The sequence below is a fragment of the Bombina bombina genome, chromosome 5 (assembly GCF_027579735.1).
Source record: "Bombina bombina isolate aBomBom1 chromosome 5, aBomBom1.pri, whole genome shotgun sequence".
NCBI classification, from domain to species: domain Eukaryota; kingdom Metazoa; phylum Chordata; class Amphibia; order Anura; family Bombinatoridae; genus Bombina; species Bombina bombina.
The window spans coordinates 197,244,156-197,266,233 of NC_069503.1; the positions used below are offsets into that span (position 1 = coordinate 197,244,156).

The 22,078-nt window shown below is 36.6% G+C and overlaps 1 protein-coding gene across 1 annotated transcript in view; it reads right to left on the minus strand.

Moving 5' to 3' along the window:
- Positions 1–22,078, minus strand: part of PTPRN2 (protein tyrosine phosphatase receptor type N2) — a 1,723,588-nt gene that overhangs the window by 17,726 nt on the left and 1,683,784 nt on the right. The window contains exon 21 of the mRNA XM_053715671.1: positions 8,225–8,289. Coding sequence (XP_053571646.1) covers positions 8,225–8,289 — 65 coding nt within the window. The remainder of the gene's footprint in view (positions 1–8,224; positions 8,290–22,078) is intronic.

Genomic DNA, 22,078 nt, shown 5'->3' on the forward strand with positions numbered 1-22,078 from the left:
AATATATGTAGGCAGAATGAAGAGGAAGATAAATAGGAGGTGCTATGAGCACATTAACAACATAGAAATAGGACTAAAGACACATAGTGTGTCAGAACATTTTAGGATATATCACAGACAGGATCCAAGTAGCCTTCACATTAGTATTTTGGAGATTGTACCAGTAGGCACCAATCCACATCAAAGGTTTATGATTTTGAGGCAAAAGGAAACAAGGTAAATCCAAGAATTAGAGAGCTTGACCCCTAGGGGCCTTAATATTGACCTGGATTTACAGGCATTAATGATTTAGGACAATCTGAGTAGGAGTATATCTCCCCCTCGCCCCCTATAGTTATTTTACCTAGTCTTATCCCCTCCCCTCTTGTTCTCTCCGATAACATTGTCCAAGGTAATGGATGGTAGTAGATAGTAATCCTTTTTTTAAGTTAGTCAGATAGAAGACATCTTGGATTGATGAGGTTTTTATGTAAGAAATATTCAAATAAGGAATGGGCTACAGATAGGGCGAAGGGTACAAGTGGTGGCAGTTAGGCCTTCACTTGGAATTAAAGGGACATGAAACCCAAAAATTTTCTTTCATGATTCAGATAGAGAATACAATTTCAAACAACTTTCCAATTTACTACTATTATTTAATTTGCTTCTTTCTCTTAGTATCCTTTGCTAAAATGTTTATCTAGGCAAGTTCATGTGCAGCAGAGAACCTAGGTTCTAGCTGTTGATTGGTCGCTGCATATATAAACTAATTTTCATTGGCTCACCCATGTGTTCAGTTAGAAACCAGTAGTGCATTTCTGCTCCTTCAACAAATGATACCAAGAGAATAAAACAGATTAGATAATAGAAGTAAATTAGAAAGTTGTTTAAAATTGTATTCTCTATCTGAATCATGAAAGAAAATTTTTGGGTTTCATGTCCCTTTAATATTGGGAGACATTATATGTTGTATTATGTTATGTTTTTATAACAAGTTATCCTCTTTTTAAAAATAGCGTGCTGATTTAATTTGTATAGTTTTTTATAGTTAATATGCAGAATACATTTTTTATATTTTTATAAAAAGAATGTGCTGAATCAACTTGTAAATTTTAATATAAAGTATGTACATGGGTTTCTTTTGTTTGATGTTATATATTCCTTTAGCATTGCCCATTAGTTGTTTAGAATGATGTGTATTAAATGTAAGGTATTAACAGGTATTTGTAAATGTTAAGATCAACAGAGACACCTAAAAGAGAGATTACGTTTTTTCAGATTAATAGCCACGGAACAACGGACGCCTAACAGATAGGCTTGTTGAAAATGGCCAATAGAGTGGAAGCCGCTTCCCTGCACGTCACTAACACATGGCTGAAGGGTCGTGTAGGTAAACAAAGACCGCATCATTACTCATCATCGAAAAAAGGCGGAGCAGAGCGAGTATAATAAGGAGGGGATCGCGCCACAATATATCAGCCGTCTTTAGAGTCTTGAGAAAGTCTGCAGAAGCCAGACGAAACGCGTAGACAGGATGGTTTACCTGAAACTTGCCAGCACTCAGTAAGAGACGTAAGAGACCTAATAATATATACTTAACAGCCAGAGCGTTAATTACCTTCAATCATCACAGAGTTTGAGGTTGTATGGAACTGTGACGCTGATCTGCATTACGTGCTTGTTGTAACCAAGGCTCAATGATTTTAACTATCTTGTAAGTGCAATAGATTATGTGCTTGTAATAAAAGTGTTAAGATTCACCTTGAGTTGTGGATGCGCTCTTGTGCTTTGTTGTTCCAGTGTAATTGTCATCAGAGCAATCTTTAGCGCTCTGTGAATGAGGAAGCAGCACCATCGGCTAAAACACCACGGGAGAGCTATCCAGAGGAAGCAAAAATAACTGATATACGTTTTCTACCTATACTCCCTGAGCCACAAAGTAAGTACCTATAGTGAAGTAGTTTGAGGTTTTTAACACACTTTTAAATTTAAATTTGAGTCAAGAACATAGAGTTTTTTTTTAATGCTTTTAAGTCATCATTATTTAGAATCTCTACTTCAGTGAATATTTAATATACATCTAAGGTGTCTCTCTATATATTTTATAGAAATCGTAATTTCATTGATTATATTAAAAACACTCGCAGCCAGAATGTTTTAATTTTACATTAGGTTAAGTTAACTATCTTTTTACAAAGACTCGCAGTTCAGTGACTTGGTGAAAAATAAATCTTTTTTTCATATTTATCTATATTACTTATATACATATCGGTGCTTTCAGCTAGCGCAGTTTTTTGTTTAGTAAGTTTTTTCTTGTATAGGGGATAGGCATGTAGTTGCAATATTATGCAGGCACACTTATGCTATTCTAGAACAAACACATAGCTTGCTGCTTTCTTCTTTAATCAAAGAGAAATATACAACTTGGGGATTCCTTTTTTGTTTCTAAACATGATATACTTTGGATATTTGGTGCAGCTGCTTAAAAAAAAAAAAAGAGGTTGGTAAATATCTATTCATGACTGCCTCCGGACTATATCAATATACAGAGATTGCTGGCATGAGCTAAAGAAATGGCAGTGTTATTAGTCAGCTACTGTATATCACAGAAATTATTTCTAGCTATAATACTTTGCACAGCATGTACAATACTTAAAGATATTTTTTAAGCTTTGGAAGTTGTAAATCTTTTTTTTTTCGTCATTGTATATCAGAAATACTGTTACTGCTTGAAGCTCAAATTTCAAAGCTACTGTATGTTTATTGTATTCAGTGGAATAAGAAATCATCTGACAACTATCAATATAAAACACAAAGATCTATTTTTCTGACACGAGTCCTGTCTTCATCATAATACAAAATGTTATATTGATCACTAAACATGGGTTTGCGTTATTTTTCTTGTTTTACTCTTTGACATGAAATAGTTCATATTACCTACCATACTAAAATTGTCCCTGGCAAAAGGTATTAAAGTTGTCTTAAATCACAGGTGTACTGGAACTTCAATATGTGACTGTAGTATACTACTGTAGTTATAAAATAAAAATGTATGGAGAAAAAACAGAAAACTCATTTGTACTTTCTATGTCATTGAAAGTTCAGCGTGTAACAAATCTTACCTTACTTATGTATTATATAAGCAATCACTCATACACAGAATAAAGGGAGAATTATGAGTACCGATGCATATTCAACATAGAAGACCAGCCTGGAAAATTGTCCACTAGGGAGTTGAATGTCATCTTAAAGTCAACACAAGTTGTTGAGATGTCTATAGATTGTCTTTGGAATCCCTTGGTGGACAATTTTCCTATTGTGCATGACTGAAGGCATCTATGGTTTTATATAGAATATAGGCAATCAATTCCTTATGTTATTCAAAACAATATAGGGGAAAAAATGAGTAAAACAAATATTTTGTCACTGATAAGGTACTTGTGGAATAAATCACAATATATAATAGCATAAAATTATTACCTCCCTCCCATCTTAAGATATTGCTGCATCCTTCTCCCAATTTCTCCCAAGTAGTCCAAATTTATTTTATGGGTTAAATGGCAACTGGCAAAACAACTAAGAGTGATTTTTTTAAACTAGTTTTTATTACTTTTAGGGCCAGATTATGAGTGCTTGAATGCAATGGCGATTTACACTAGGATGATTACCGCGTCCTCAGAGCTCTGGTTAACTGTTTTGCGACACAAAGAAGTGTCACAAAAATATCAAATATACATTATTAAGCACACTTACACTCATAATAACAACATCTAATAATTTTTTTTAAAAAAAACATTGCACAAAAAGATATGAAGTCTCAGGTGTTAGGGGAAAAAGCAGACAAAGGGCTTTGAGTACACACATATAAACACAAATACATATGCATGCATATATACATATTGGAACACTTTGCAGTTAAGTAGATGAAAACATGTAAAATATATTTATGCAATATTCATATTTAATATACTATGTATTTAATGTAAATGTTTAACATTCCAATGGTCTTCACATATGTTCTATGTATTTCTAAATAGATATCCCTATATATATCTGTATATACCTATACCTGTATATAATCATCTATATATAGGAATGCATATATATTTGTGCAAACAAACATCAGATATATGTAGAAATTAAATATGTATTTATGAATAAATAGAAAATTTTCTTCTATGTGAAGAACATTGGAATGTGAAAAATTCATATTTTCAGGTCAGGTTAACGCACTTGAGAATATGTGATCGTGTTTGCGCGCAAATAAGTGTTAGAATTTTTTTGCTCTACTGACTTCTATAGGGGAATATGTTATCTTGTCAGGCTAGCGTGCAAGCGAAAACAGTTTACTTTCAACTCATAATACGAGCGCAACACAACAAGCACAAAAAGCTTACTTCTAACGCAGTTAACGCTCAAGTGGCAGTGTTAAGTAACGCTCCACTTGTAATCTGGCCCTTTATGTTTATATGTGTCTGCCTTAACAAGTGTAAAAGTCACCAAAGGAGTTAGCAATTGCTCAACATGTTGCTCACTGATGGGATTCATCAGTCATCACTGTATACGTAGCTGACATAAAGGGTTGTTCAATAATTGCTCTTGATTTAACTGAGATTTAACTGAAAGAATTAATCAGGCATTACATACGTAGCTACAGTATATGTGCCTGACATAAGGGGTTATTCACCTTCTTCTCAAAATCTGTTTGGCAAAGGCTGACAGAAATTGTTCATCACTCATCACATTGTATGTGGTTGACAGAAAGACACAATCACTGTGTGACAAAAGTGAAAAATCTTTGCTCTATGTTTTCTGGCAAAAAGGAGTTAATAACTAACCATTTAGTATTGATAATTATATACGAGGCACGTATAATCTAAAATAGCAGGGTTGGAAGGGCATATAGCAGCAGAAATTTCAGTGTCTGCAAAAAAAAAAGCTTTTTCTATCACTAAAAGGATTCAATATTAAATGTTGGACATATGTATTATGCTTCAAGTCACCATAATGTAAATCCCATTGTTTGATCATAAGCTTTGTTCTTAATGTGCATTTATTTCCTTGAAATACCATACAAAGTTGCTCTATATTAGCAGTATGTTCATTTATTATCTTGAAAAATGGGATATAGCGTATATTCATAACTGTGGATATTTTTAACCGGTAATTGCTGAATGTTATACTGGCTGCCTTCATAATCTGTTAAATTTTGGAAGAAAATAAAAAGTGAATAACTGCAAGAAAAGATCACATTAAACAAAGCACACTCTATGCTCTATCCTGTTTTATATAAAACACACATGTTATTCAGATTTATAGGGGTGCTTTCCAATATTTTAGTTTGCACTCCAACTATGCTGAAAATTGTGCCTTCCTGCCGCTGTTTCTTCAAATTTAGCCCTGCCCCTGAACACCCAGCCCTATCCATGTAACACAAATGATTCTGTCTGCACCTACACTGATTCCATCCAGTACCCTACCTGATTAGTCCCTAGCTTCCTGGTCCCTGTATCAATCTTTATAAGGTAAATGCAACTCCCTTCTATTTTTATTTATCTTTTCTATTTTGCCACCTTTGTTTTATGAACATTTGTAAAAGTAAAGCATGCATAGTTTGTTTAAATAAAACTGCTTAAAAGCTAGCATAAAACAGCTGTATACCTTATAACTCTCTAATCTGTAAACAGGCACACAGATCTTTACTGCATCTTCCTGTAAAGGTAGTAAATCAGATTCTGAGCATTGTTTTAAAAACAAATATCAAATAGATATGAATGATGATTGGATATTATTCTCAGTCTGTGGATTATGATCTATTTGCAATGGAAATCATTTTTGATAACTACAAGAATATATTCAGATGAACATAAACTGATTGCTCTGTTCAAAAACCTTAAACAAATCTCTGGAAAAAGTATTAAAATAATAAAAACAAAAAAGTCAAGCCTGGGTGTACATCTTTAATTCACATGCATACATTATGGGAAGGCAGACAATAAGTATATTATCATAAAAGTTATAAAGCGACAAAGAAAATGTTTCAAGTTGGCTGCCAGTATTTCAGGCACAGCACAAAAAACACTTAAATTATAGATTTGACCCACATAAAAGGGCATGGAGTAAATGCAAATACAAAAGTATTAAACCAGCATGAAAAATGGTTTAAAGAATATAAATATCAAAGTGCCTATATAAAAATAGCAAACAGCGTAAAAGATATATATATATATAAATTAAAAATAGTGACATTTTAAAATTAGCAACTGTGACCAGTAAAAAGTCTGACTAAAGAAAATACTACATAAAAGAAATACAATTCTTTAGGCAATACAATTTAAAATCTTCTTTAAAGAAAATGGTCATCTTTTGCATTTTCCACTTTCCCACTGCAGTAATCTAGCCTTTTTTTCTTTGATTTTAAACAGCATTATTCTTTTTTTTCTCCTTATAAATCAGTGGAACAAGAACTCAAATTATGCTAGGTTTATTCTTAAAAGTCTTTTTTTTTTTTTTTTTTAAAGACTGAAGGCTTTAATCCTTAAAAGCCCCTTTTTTATTTAAAGAAATACTCATAGATGCAGGTCCTGCAGCTGGGCCCAGATTGAAAGTGCACTTACATTTTCATGTGTATGACTGAAGGACTCTAAAGTTAGTGCTAGTACTCAATATAAAAGCTTTGCAAATGGCATTCTTTGGTACTTGTACAATTCATTCTGTGAGAAAAGGAAATGGAAAGAAAGATTTTATGTCCAAGGCTTCAAGGCCTTTGATCATTTTGATGAACACTAGATCCTGAACCTGGGCCTCAAACTTCTCAGGCCAGACAAAGAAGACCTAGGCCTCACAGTCCGGGCCTAGATTCCTATCAGAACAAAACCTTTGGCTGCCTCACAGTGTGACAGCCTGGGAAAGGCCCACCTCAGCAGGGTTGAAATGCCCGCATTGCCCTTTGATCTTTCAGTTTAACTACAGCCTAAGCACCAGGTCAGGGGATTTCAAATTGTACACCCCATTGGCAGAGGGGAGCAGGTCAAACACAAAATGGCGTTCACCAATCTAAAAAAGCCCTGTGACTCCATTCTATGGCGAGTTTCACATGACTTGTCTGTCTTTGTTCAACAATAAGAACACACTTAAAATGGAATTTGACATTACATGGTACACTGAAGTCAAAATATGTCATTCTTTAGTGTTCAAGCAACAAAGTCAACCTAAGTGGTTGAAAGACTGAGGCCAGAAAAAAGAAACTTTTCATTTACTTTTGTATAGGCATAAATAGTTTATATTGTAAGCCTGGTCTTTTTTTCAGTGCACCATTTTACAATAGAGTTTAAACTAATTTGACTAATGTTTAAGATGTGTTGCAAAATTTACTGTTGCAGGGAAATTTGATTTTTATAATTCACAACTGAATTTCTTGTGTAATCAACATTCCTTAAAGTTTGTTCTTTTAAGGAAAATTGCAAACATAACCCATAATTTGCAAAATAAAAATAACTGTTTGCTAATTTTTAAGACACTTTTGTGTAAAAATGTGTAACAATAATTCTACAGTTATATACTATTTTTCTACTTGATAAAAATATTTGTTTAAAATTGAACTCATATGTAATTCTTTGTGTATAAATACATCTACAATACATTTCAGATTATTAGATAGATAGATAGATGATAGATAGATAGATAGATATAAAAAACACTGTGCATCATTAGCATATATAGTTTACATGAGAGAAGTGGGTGAGATTATATACATTTACATAGTAACTGAATTAATATATTTTTATTTTTTTTAAAACAGATACTAATAAAAAAAATGTTGAGCTAAAGTTTGATAGTATATAGTTCTTAAGAAATGTTTTAAAAAAAGTATTTTATAAAAACAAAAAGTAAATTGTAGATAAAAATACTTAAATAACTGAATACATAGCAAGGCACATACATTTTTCAATGTATATAACACCAAATACATTATTTTATAACCACTAAATTCAGTTGGATTTGCATTAGAGATGTTAATCTTAAACCTTTAATACCCTTGAAATTAATCAACTGATTTCTATTTATTCTTTAGTGACCATTGAGCTGTTTTCCCCAGAGTACATTGCATCATATAACTAGAGGGAAAAATACACAGAGGAAACTGCTTGACTGCACTCAAAGACCAACCGCTGAATACTGCTCTGTTACTATGCCAACCACATACATATATCAGAATTAAAGCACTAGGCCTTTAGAAGCTCACCTTTTGCCATCTTATTGAGTACCATGTCAATCAGAATATATGTTCCGCTTCGTCCTGCGCCATCACTGTGAATAATAAGAGAATTCTGTTAGCGCTCCCCTGGTGAAAAGCAAAGAAGTCAAAGGGCTCTCGACTATTAATTTTATTGTTAACGTCATATGGGAGAAGCTAAATGGAAGGTGGTATAAAGGAGTGGGTGTAAACAGGAGGCATACAGACACAAAGAACCAAAACGCTTTTAATCAACACAAGCTGCTCATTCGGGATTAACTATTGTTCTACACGGATAGTTTTTGTGAGAGAGAGAAAAATATCATAAAAAGGTAGTTTGTTAAAGAAACATATGCATTATGGTTACTAATTGAGTAAATAAACACACAAAAGCAAGTGCTGCTCTGCTAAATAAAGTTGCAACAAAGAAAATGCGTGCGGGGGGGGAGGAAGGTGCCGCTTCAGGATTTAACTCCTTTTAATTGCAGTAATTTGTGTGACTTGTTATTGGCTTTGCACTCATGGTTTACAGCAAAAGGAAAATATCCATTCCCAAATATTTTCTCTAGTTAACATAATGCTATATATGCATATTCTATTTTCTGGTCTAGTAACACTTGCTTTATTTCTGCAACAACTGGGAGTTCAAGCCCAAAATAATAGCCGCGCTCTGTTTTGAGACAGTGCACAATGGCACAATGGAAAGCTAATTTGTAGGCCAATGTGACTCTTCACTGGAACCCTTCACATGTATATCCTTACTTAAAGGAACGCTCAAGTCAAAATTAAACTTTCATTATTCAGATAGAGCATGCAATGTTAAACAACTTTCCAATTTACTTCCATTAGCAAAATGTGAACAGTCTTTTTATATTTAAACTTTTTGAGTCACCAGCTCTTACTGAGCATGTGCAAGAATTCACATAATAAGCATGTATGCATTTGTGATTGGCTGATGTCTGTCACATGGTACGTGTATGCATTTGTGATTGGCTGATGGCTGTCACATGGTACAGGGAGAATGGAAATAGAGAGAACTTTTAAAATTTTCAGAAAAAAATCTACTACTCATTTGAAGTTCAGACTATGGGGTATATTTATCAATGTGCGAGCGGACATGATATAAATTAGCGTATCATGTCTGCTGCACATCGCTACACATCGATAAATGCTGACACCATACGCTGCCGGCATTTATCATTGCACCAGCAGTTCTTGCGAACTGTATACTGTATATATATATATATATATATATATATATATATATATATATATATATATATATATATATATATATATATATATATATAGGTCCCTTTTGCTGTAAAATACACTTAAAATGTGCTGCTTGCTCCAGAGAGGCTAGAGGGTGGTTAGAGAGAAGCTGTAAAGGCTCTTTTCTGCTTAAAGGGACATTGTACTGTTTGTTAGCCCTTAATGTGTTGCCATTGACTTGTATAGGCTCAGCATCACATATCATGTACGTGTCTTGAGCACTTTTTGGTGGCTTCACATATATTCCTTTAATCATTGGCTCACTCCAATGTTTTCAACTAGGTCCCAGTAGTTCATTGCTGCTCAAAAACGGGTACCAAGAGAATTAAGTAAATTTGATAGAAGTAAACTGGAAAGTTGTTTAAAATGGTATGCTCTGTGTGAATCATGAAAGAAATATTGTGTTCCATGTCTCTGTAGTAGGTATAACAAGTAATTGGAAACAGATTTAGGGGACAAAACACAGTAGTGATTGGTTAAATCAGAACATAAACTTATTTAAAGGGACATTAAACACTTTAAGATAGTAATATAAAATGATTAATTGTTTAAATAAAAAACTGCCTTATACTTTCATTATTTATTTTGTCCCCTTTTCCTGTAATTCCATTCTGAAATTGTGAGCTTTTCAGTTCCTGTTAGAAATGGAAGTGTAGAACAGTGTTATATTCCACACAGCCATTGGCTGCACACTCTAGTGACCTTTTTAAAATTGTCCCTAATTGGCCAACACATGTCATCTCCCATTGTTTTATTTTTTAATGTGAAACATTAAACAATACATCTACATGTTATTCTCAGACTAATCTTTTCTTTGAATGCACCATACTATCTAACAGTTATTTAGTGTTTGAATCTTTAAATCAATTAATTCTTGGCCACAGCACAGATTAGGCTTGTGAATTTCACCAGGCTTTTCAAGCAATGTATCTCTGAAATGCTCTTGATTTGCAAAAAACCTTACAAGCTGTATAACATTTATACATACAGTATCCCACAAAAGTGAGTACACCCCTCACATTTTTGTAAATATTTTATTATATCTTTTCATGTGACAGCACTGAAGAAATTATACTTTACTACAATGTAAAGTAGTGAGTGTACAGCCTGTATAACAGTGTAAATTTGCTGTCTCCTCAAAATAACTCAACACACAGCCATTAATGTCTAAACCGTTGGGAACAAATGTAAGTACACCCCTAAGTGGAAATGTACAAATTGGGCCCAAAGTGTCAATATTTTGTGTGGCCACCATTATTTTCCAGCACTGCCTTAACACTCTTGAGCATGGAGTTCACCAGAGCTTCACAGGTTGCCACTGGAGTCCTCTTCCACTCCTCAATGACGACATCACAGAGCTGGTGGATGTTAGAGCCCTTGTACTCCCCCACATTCCATTTGAGAATGCCCTACAGATGCTCAATGGTGGGGTTTAGGTCTGGAGACATGCTTCTTTAGCAAGGCAGTGGTCATCTAGGAGGTGTGTTTGGGGTTGTTATCATCTTGGAATACTGCCCTGCATCCCAGTCTCCGAAGGGAGGGGATCATGCTCTGCTTCAGTATGTCACAGTACATAATAGCATTCATGGTTCCCTCAATTAACTGTAGCTCCCCAGTGCTGGCAGCACTCATGCAGACCCAGACCATGACACCCCCACCACCATGCTTGACTGTAGAAAAGACACACTTGTCTTTGTACTCCTCACCTGGTTGCCACTACACACGCTTGACACCATCTTAACCAAAAAAGTTTATCTTGGTCTCATCGGACCACAGGACATGGCTCCAGTAATCCATATACTTAGTCTGCTTGTCTTCAGAAAAATGTTTGCGGGCTTTCTTGTGCGTCGTATGGTCTGAGCACTGACAGGCTGACCCCCCACCCCATCAACCTCTGCATCAATGCTGGCAGCACTCATACGTCTATTTCCCAAAGACAACCTCTGGATATGACGCTGAGAACGTGCACTCAACTTCTTTGGTCGTCTATGGCGAGGCCTGTTCTGAGTGGAACCTGTCCTGTAAAACCGCTGTATGGTCTTGCTCACCGTGCTGCAGCTCAGTTTTAGGGTCTTGGCAATCTTCTTATAGCCTAGGCCATCTTTATGTAGAGCAACAATTCTTTTTTTCAGATCCTCAAAGAGTTATTTGCCATGAGGTGCCATGCTGAACTTCCAGTGACCAGTATGAGAGAGTGTGAGAGCGATAACACCAAATTTAACACACCTGCTCCCCATTCACACCGGAGACCTTGTAACACTAATGAGTCACATGACACCGGGGAGGGAAAATGGCTAATTGGGCCCAATTTGGAAATTTCCACTTAGGGGTTTACTCACTTTTGTTGCCAACGGTTTAGTCATTAATGGCTGTGTGTTGAGTCATTTTGAGGGGACAGCAAATTTACACTGTTATACACTACTTTACATTGTAGCCAAGTTTCATTTCTTCAGAGTTGTCACATGAAAATATATAATTTTAGAAAACAAGAAATCCGGACCTAGTTTAGTTCTAAAGATTTCCTCTTAGCTTACTCAAAGTATTATACCGTGATCTCTCTACACGGTTGGTAAGTACAAAGTAAAACAAATTAAATGAGTGGTGCTAGCTAAAGCTGAGGAATAATACACAATAATATAAAATAAATATGGGTCCTTAGTACCAGTATATTATTACTAATCTAAAAGGTGGTGTCTTTTAAGTGATATCATACACTTATATAGAGTATATGTTTGTTTAAGTTGTGGCCACAACTATTTTTTATATATTTTTATAATATTTGTCGTAGTGCATACAACTTCCATTTTATAATCCTTTTATGTACATTAAATATTTATTTATTATCTTTTTACATATTTCTATGGAACTTTGTCTTCTTTTAGATTAGTAATAATATACTGGTACTAAGGACCCATATTTATTTTATATTATTGTTATTCCTCAGCTTTAGCTAGCGCCACTCATTTAATTTGTTTTACTATGAAAAGATATAATAAAATATTTACAAAAATGTGAAGGGTGTACTCACTTTTGTGGGATACTGTATAACTAAATTAAATGCTCCTTTAATATCACACGAAAACAAAGCAAAGCAAAGCTCCTACTCTAAAATAATTGAAAAGAAAAACATTTTTTTATATCTAACCTATAACCAAATTTTAAGCATAAGAAAAATGATTGCTAATAGCAGTGCTAAAATTGTGTTATAATATTTGTTTCAATATTTATTATCTTATAGAGTAAATTTAAAAGCAAAGTTATGCAGCTTTCTTATTAATTGTATTAGGTTTATTTATAAATAACTAGACTTAGTTTTATACACTTTGACCTTTTAATTATATTATTGTATTTATGCCATTTGTGTGTCAACATCCACTATTAAATTTATTTTAAGAAAAATAGAATGTCTTTGTCCCTATGAGAAAAATAATTTCAAAATATTTTTTTTTTTTCCTAGAAGACTTCATTTAATTTGGATGACAAAAGTCTATTAAAGTGACAGTAAACACAAGGGGCCAGATTACAAGTGGCTGGCTAATTAATGCTCCAGCTCAAGTGTTAATTGCACTAGAAGTAAGCTTTTTGTGTGCGTCGGGTTGCGCTCATATTATGAGTTGAAACTTAACTGTTTTTGTTTGCACGCTAAGCCGACGAGTGAAAAAAGCCCTTATCGCTTGTGGCAAATGATTGTGCTCCACTTGTAATCTGGCCCATTGTAATTACAAGACATTTCTGTTGTGTTGCTATATAATAACATATTAACAAAGTTTTAAAACAAATTAACATCTTTTTTTTCTGCAATTATTTTTCAGTAACATAGCCTTCCCCCCATTTGTCGTATCTGAAGGAGCCAATCTGGGCTTTTCTGCAGAGAACAAGGCTAGACACAACCATACATTGTTTTGCAGTTGTTACCTGAGAAAGCCACTAAGGGACAAATATGTAGCAGAGTTAGCCCAGGGAAGTCAGCACAGTGCATTTCAAGCTCTGAGAATTAGAAATTTCTCAATTTTCAGAGCAAAATTACATGAAAAGGGGGAAAATAAATAATGAAAATATATTGCAATATTGTTTAATTATGCATAAATAAACATTGTATACAAACATCTCAAGGTGTTAACTGTCTCTTTAAGTCCTTGAGTTAGGTATATAACTGGCATAAGACTATGGTACAACTGCAAACATGATTTAATGCAATGATAAGAATGAAATAATAAAGAACGGTCTATTTAGTGCATTAGAGTTAACCAGTTGCACACTGTAATCTGGTTTACTGCATTATAAAATACTAGACAGCTAATAATTAGCCAAGTTCTGTTATGGCAGTGCTATGGGGTCAGAAATTACAAAGCCATAGAGCTCATGACAATTACACAAATTATAATAATATTCTATACCATGTGTCTTCAAATAGAGGAGAACCTTTCATTTGTCATGTGGATAATTCTTTCTTTAGTCTTGGAGTTAATTAACAATTTCTTTGATTTGGGTTCTCATTAACAAAGGGAAAGCTTCCTCACAGATGTTTAACAGGCTCTTTCTCCAGGATTTATCACATGACTACAAATAAGTCTACTTTTTATCTAGATAGTATTGATAACTATCCTTAATTTTCTATAACACTAGTAAAGCATTTTTTGAAAAATAAAATAACATAAAGGAGCTCATATATCACAAACTTTGATCAAATAAGCTCAATGAATAACATAGAACAGATATTTTATCTCCAATATCAAATATATTTTGGATACAATAGCCTTTGTCCCCCTACAAATTAAGAGGCAAGTCAAATGCAGTCACATATCAGCTCTATTGTATTCAATAATATAGCTCATTGTTATGAGAAGAATTACAGAAAGATGCAAGTTATCTCTAAAATAAACATCACACTGAATTCTACACAAAAGCTTGTATCTAGAAACCCAATATCAGATCTTATCATTCAGCCATTTTATGTTACATTGAGGTTTATGCAACTAATTCAGTCATTAGTTACACTGTAATGCTAATGTAAAACTGAAGGGGGCATTATGGAGCCTTCTCATTCTAGCAATAGTTTATCTAGCAAGAGTTGACTAAATTGAGAAAGCACCACCCTTGTCAATATATAAATGAGATATCATCATAAACATTTCCCTAGATGTATTAGAAATTCTAAGAAATATAACATTATTCTTTTTAAGGGGCTGTGAAATTATATATATATATATATATATATATATATATATATATATATATATATATATATATATATATATATATATATCTTGTATCTGAGCCTCTACAAACTGCCTCTTTTTTCAGTTCTTTTGACAGACTTGCAGTTTAGCCAATCAGTGATAGCTCCCAGGTAACTTCACGTGCATGAGCACAGTGTTATCTATATGAAATTCATGAACTAACACCCTCTAGTGGTGAAAACCCTGTTAAAATGCATTCTTAAGAGGCGGCCTTCAAGGTCTAAGAAATTAGCATATGAACCTCCTAGGTTAAGCTTTCAACTAAGAATACCAAGAGAACAAAGCAAAATTGGTGATAAAAGTAAATTGGAAAATTGTTTAAAATTACATGCTCTATATGAATCATGAAAGTTTATTTTGGACTAGACTGTTCCTTTAAAATATTTGCACCCCTTACTGCCTATACATAAAACTACCAAATGCAACTGCACAAATATATATTTTTTTAATGAGACCCTCATTTTAACCATAAGCAGATGCTTACCCGTTACCCTGTGTTTAATCCACGGAAATCTATCTCAGTAGAAAAAAAAAAGAACTTAAGGTTATGTTACTTTATGCTGCCTTCATAAAGGATTTTGTGTTGTTTTTAAATGAAATGCTATTCATATCCATAAGAAATCATATTGGGCTCATTAATATTTTGTTTTCAAAGGCTCCTGCAGCTGTATTCCAGTTCGTCATGAGCACTTTTTTAACATTTCCTAAGACTTTGTATTTATCTAATTCAACATACTTCATAACTTAAAATCTTTATTTTCAAACAACTTGTCTTTAGTTTTCAAATAGTTAAAAGGGCAATTCAGTAAAACTTAAAATGGGCATTAGTTCAACCCAAAGTGGTTTTGTGCTGTAGCTTATTTAAGAAACATGAAACCTAAAGATTTACTTTCATGATTCCGAAAGAGCATACAGTTTTAAACAATTTTAAACAACTATCCAATTTACTTCTATGAGCTAATTTTCATGTCCCTTTAAGCTATCAATGTATTTGCTGTGCAAGCACCAGGGGGGACAAATCTGTGTATTCCTTATATAGTCACATTCACAGCTTGCACATGCTCAATGTATATGAACCACTGCAAGCTTTCTGAGTAACCGCAAACTGTACATGCTAATGCATGTCTCTAATGGGCATATGTAAGCACACTTCACAAATCTCATACACAGTAAAACACATGTGATAGCTTTAATTAGAAGCATTTTTGCTTAAAGGGACATGAAACACAATTTTATTCTTTCATGATTCAGATAGAGTATGTGATTTTAAACAACTTTCCAATATTCTTCTATTATCTAATTGGTTTTGTTCTGTTGATATCCTTTGTTGAAAAGGATACCTAGCTATGTTCAGGAGCTGCTGACTGGTAGCTGCATGTTTAGGCCTTATGTTTTTGGCTCACCTGATGTGTTCAGTTAGCGCCCAGTAGTGAATTGCTGCTCCTTCAACAATGAATACCAAGAGTAAGTGAAGCAAATCTATACTATAATTGTGTTTGTAATGTCCGTTGCCGTCGGTAGTTGCGCACGCATCCTCAAACGAATGTTGGCAGCGCGAGGCAGCCAACAGAACGTTGGCTGCGCACACAGCCAAAAGAATTCACCTGGATGCAGCGTGGCAGGTGGATTCTTTTAGCACCCTGACATTTTCGGAATTCACCAGGATGCAGCGAAGGCAAATGGAGCATTACAAAAAAAAAAACACGCAACCGTAGGCACAAAGTATTAACACCTAAACTGCAAACCCACATATCGCAAAATAATAAAGTAATTAACCCCTAATCCGCAAATAACATAACATAATAATCCCTTAATCGTCAACCACCCACATCGTAATAAACCTAATTACCCTATTAACCCCTAAACCGCAAACCCCCCACATCGCAATAAACCTAATTACCATAATTAACCCCTAAACTGTAAAAAACCCACATCGTAATAAACCTAATTAACCTATTAACCCCTTAAACCACCAAAACCACAACTCAAAAAACTAATAAAATTACTAAACCCCCTAACCTAACACCCCCTAAATTAAACCCAATTACCTAAATTAAAAATACAAAATTAGAAACAAAATAAAAAACTAACATTACTTTAAAAATAAAAAAATAAGTTTAAATTAAGCTAGAAATACAAAAAATAAAAAAGCCCCCTAATCTTATGCTAAACTACCAATAGCCCTTAAAAGGGCTTTTTGTAGGGCATTGCCCTAAGTTAAACAGCTCTTTTGCCATTACAAAAAAATCTAAGCCCCCCCTAACAGTAAAACCCACCACCCACCAAACCCCCCAAATTAAATAAACCTTACACTAAAAAAACCTTACACTAAAGTGCATTTAGCTCTTTTTCGCTGCCCTTAAAAGGGCATTTAGCGCTTTTAAGAAGTGCTTATCCCTAATCTAAATAAAACAACCCCCCAAAAAAATTAAAAAAAAAAAACCCCAAGTCTAACCCCCAGGTTGGTACTCACGATTGGTGAAGTCTGGCAGAGAAGGTCCTGTTCCAGGCGGTGAAGACTTCTTCCAAGCGGCGACCTCTTCTTTCTTCTTCCAGGAACAAGCCAGCGCGGAGCGGAGAGCAGAGCTGAAGACTGATGACCACTAAACTGTAGGCCAGCGACCCTGGAACTAAAGACCCGCGACCCTGGAACTGAAGACCGGCTGTTTAAATCAGCCAATAGGATTTCAGTAGCTCTCATCCTATTGGCTGATTTGAATTTGAAGAATCAAATCAGCCAATAGGAATCCAAGGGACGCCATCTTTAATCGCGTACCTTGAATTTAATATTCATTGTACGGCGGCGATTGGAAGAAGAGGATCCTCCACTCTCCGTGGCTCCGCAGTCGCAGGTCTTGAGTTCCGCGGTCGCCGATCTTCAGTTCCGCTGTCCTGTATGAAGAAAGAAGAGGTCCCCGCTTGGAAGAAGATGTCGGAAGCTTAGAAGAAGATTTCAACGCCTAGAAGAGGATCTTCTCCGCCAGACTTCAGCAACAGTGAGTACCAACCTGGGGGTTAGACTTAGGTTTTTTTTAAAAAATTTTTGGGGGGTTTGTTTTTTTTAGATTAGGGTTATGGGTACTACTTAAAAGAGCTGAATGCCCTGAATGCCAGGTTTAGTTTAGTTTTTTTAGTGTTAGGTTTATTTATTTGGGGGGTTTGGTGGGTGGTGGGTTTTACTGTAAGGGGGGACTTAGAATTTTTTGTAACTGCAAAAGAGCTGTTTAACATAGGGCAATGCCCTACAAAAAACAGAATTTATGCTTACCTGATAAATTACTTTCTCCAACGGTGTGTCCGGTCCACGGCGTCATCCTTACTTGTGGGAATATCTCTTCCCCAACAGGAAATGGCAAAGAGTCCCAGCAAAAGCTGTCCATATAGTCCCTCCTAGGCTCCGCCCACCCCAGTCATTCGACCGACGGACAGGAGGAAAAAAACAGGAGAAACCATAGGGTGCCGTGGTGACTGTAGTTAGAGAAAATAATTCATCAAACCTGATTAAAAAACCAGGACGGGCCGTGGACCGGACACACAGTTGGAGAAAGTAATTTATCAGGTAAGCATAAATTCTGTTTTCTCCAACATTGGTGTGTCCGGTCCACGGCGTCATCCTTACTTGTGGGAACCAATACCAAAGCTTTAGGACACGGATGAAGGGAGGGAGCAAATCAGGTTACCTAAACAGAAGGCACCACGGCTTGCAAAACCTTTCTCCCAAAAATAGCCTCTGAAGAAGCAAAAGTATCAAATTTGTAAAATTTGGCAAAAGTGTGCAGTGAAGACCAAGTCGCTGCCTTACATATCTGATCAACAGAAGCCTCGTTCTTGAAGGCCCATGTGGAAGCCACAGCCCTAGTAGAGTGAGCTGTGATTCTTTCAGGAGGCTGCCATCCGGCAGTCTCGTAAGCCAATCGGATGATGCTTTTAAGCCAAAAGGAAAGAGAGGTAGCAGTCGCTTTTTGACCTCTCCTTTTACCAGAATAGACGACAAACAGAGAAGATGTTTGTCTGAACTCTTTTGTAGCTTCTAAATAGAATTTTAGAGCATGGACTACGTCTAAATTGTGTAACAAACGTTCCTTCTTTGAAACTGGATTCGGACACAAAGAAGGTACAACTATCTCCTGGTTAATATTTTTGTTGGAAACAACCTTTGGAAGAAAACCAGGCTTAGTATGCAAAACGACCTTATCTGAATGAAACACCAGATAGGGCGGAGAACACTGCAGAGCAGATAACTCAGAAACTCTTCTAGCAGAAGAAATAGCAACCAAAAACAAAACTTTCCAAGATAACAACTTAATATCTATGGAATGTAAAGGTTCAAATGGAACCCCTTGGAGAACTGAAAGAACAAGATTTAAACTCCAGGGAGGAGTCAAAGGTCTGTAAACAGGCTTAATCCTAACCAGAGCCTGAACAAATGCTTGAACATCTGGCACAGCTGCCAGTCGTTTGTGTAACAAGACAGATAAAGCAGAAATCTGTCCCTTTAGAGAACTGGCTGATAATCCCTTATCCAAACCCTCTTGTAGGAAGGAAAGGATCCTAGGAATCTTAATCTTACTCCATGAGAATCCCTTGGATTCACACCAACAGATATATATTTTCCATATTTTATGGTAAATCTTTCTAGTTACAGGTTTTCTGGCTTGTACCAGAGTATCAATCACAGAATCCGAAAACCCACGCTTAGATAAAATCAAGCGTTCAATTTCCAAGCCGTCAGCTGGAGAGAGACTAGATTTGGATGTTCGAATGGACCCTGTACCAGAAGATCCTGTCTCAAAGGTAGCTTCCATGGTGGAACCGATGACATATTCACCAGGTCTGCATACCAAGTCCTGCGTGGCCACGCAGGAGCTATCAAGATCACCGAGGCCCTCTCCTGCTTGATCCTGGTTACCAGCCTGGGAATGAGAGGAAACAGTGGAAACACATAGGCTAGGTTGAAGGTCCAAGGCGCTACTAGTGCATCCACTAGAGCCGCCTTGGGATCCCTGGATCTGGACCCGTAGCAAGGAACCTTGAAGTTCTGACGAGACGCCATCAGATCCATGTCTGGAATGCCCCATAATTGAGTTAATTGGGCAAAGATCTCCGGGTGAAGTTCCCACTCCCCCGGATGGAATGTCTGACGACTCAGATAATCCGCCTCCCAGTTTTCCACTTCTGGGATGTGGATTGCAGTTAGGTGGCAGGAGTGATCCTCCGCCCATTCTATTATTTTGGTCACTTCTCTCATCGCCAGGGAACTCCTTGTTCCCCCCGATGATTGATATAAGCAACAGTCGTCATGTTGTCTGATTGGAATCTTATAAATCCGGCCTGTGCTAGTTGAGGCCAAGCCCTGAGAGCATTGAATATCGCTCTCAGTTCCAGAGTGTTTATCGGGAGAAGAGACTCTTCCCGAGACCATAGTCCCTGAGCTTTCAGGGATTCCCAGACCGCGCCCCAGCCTGCTAGACTGGCGTCGGTTGTGACGATGACCCACTCTGGTCTGCAGAAGCTCATTCCCTGGGACAAGTGGTCCAGGGTTAGCCACCAACGGAGTGAGTCTCTGGTTTTCTGATCTACTTGAATCACTGGAGACAAGTCTGTATAGTCCCCATTCCACTGTTTCAGCATGCACAGTTGTAATGGTCTTAGATGAATTTGCGCAAAAGGAACTATGTCCATTGCTGCAACCATCAACCCTACCACTTCCATGCACTGAGCTACGGAAGGACGTGGAATAGAATGAAGAACTTGACAAGCGTTTAGAAGCTTTGACTTTCTGACTTCTGTCAGGAAAATCCTCATTTCTAAAGAATCTATTATTGTTCCCAAGAAAGGAACTCTTGTCGACGGAGACAGGGAACTTTTTTCTATGTTCACCTTCCATCCGTGAGATCTGAGAAAGGCCAGAACGATGTCTGTGTGAGCCTTTGCCTTTGAAAGAGACGATGTTTGTATCAGAATGTCGTCCAAGTAAGGTACTACTGCAATGCCCCTTGGTCTTAGGACCGCTAGAAGGGACCCGAGTACCTTTGTGAAAATCCTTGGAGCAGTGGCTAACCCAAATGGGAGCGCCACAAACTGGTAATGTTTGTCCAGAAAGGCGAACCTTAGGAACTGATGATGATCCTTGTGGATAGGAATATGTAGATACGCATCCTTTAGATCCACGGTAGTCATAAATTGACCTTCCTGGATTGTAGGTAGAATCGTTCGAATGGTTTCCATTTTGAACGATGGAACCCTGAGAAATTTGTTTAGGATCTTTAAATCCAGAATTGGTCTGAAAGTTCCCTCTTTTTTTGGGAACCACAAACAGATTTGAGTTAAATCCCATTCCCTGTTCCGCCGTTGGAACTGGGTGTATCACTCCCATTTTTAACAGGTCTTCTACACAATGTAAGAATGCCTGTCTCTTTATTTGGTTTAAGGATAAGTAAGACATGTGGAACCTTCCCCTTGGGGGTAGTTCCTTGAATTCCAGAAGATAACCCTGAGAAACTATTTCTAGTGCCCATGGATCCTGAACATCTCTTGCCCAAGCCTGAGCAAAGAGAGAGAGTCTGCCCCCTACTAGATCCGGTCCCGGATCGGGGGCTACACCTTCATGCTGTCTTGTTAGCAGCAGCAGGCTTCTTGGCCTGCTTACCCTTGTTCCAGCCTTGCATGGGTTTTCAGGCTGGTTTGGTTTGTGAAGCATTACCCTCTTGTTTAGAGGATGCGGAGTTGGAAGCCGGTCCGCTCCTGAAACTTCGAAAGGAACGAAAATTAGACTTATTCTTGGCCTTGAAGGGCCTATCTTGCGGGAGGGCGTGGCCCTTTCCCCCAGTGATGTCTGAGATAATCTCTTTCAATTCTGGTCCAAAGAGAGTTTTACCCTTGAAGGGGATATTAAGCAATTTTGTCTTGGAAGATACATCCGCTGACCAAGACTTTAGCCAAAGCGCTCTGCGCGCCACAATTGCAAACCCTGAATTTTTCGCCGCTAATCTAGCTAATTGCAAAGCGGCATCTAAAATAAAAGAATTAGCCAACTTGAGTGCGTGAACCCTGTCCATAACCTCCTCATACGGAGTCTCTCTACTGAGTGACTTTTCTAGTTCCTCGAACCAGAACCACGCTGCCGTAGTGACAGGAACAATGCACGAAATGGGTTGCAGGAGGTAACCTTGCTGTACAAAAATCTTTTTAAGCAAACCCTCCAATTTTTTATCCATAGGATCTTTGAAAGCACAATTAACCTCGATAGGGATAGTAGTACGCTTGTTTAGAGTAGAAACTGCCCCCTCGACCTTAGGGACTGTCTGCCATAAGTCCTTTCTGGGGTCGACCATAGGAAATAATTTCT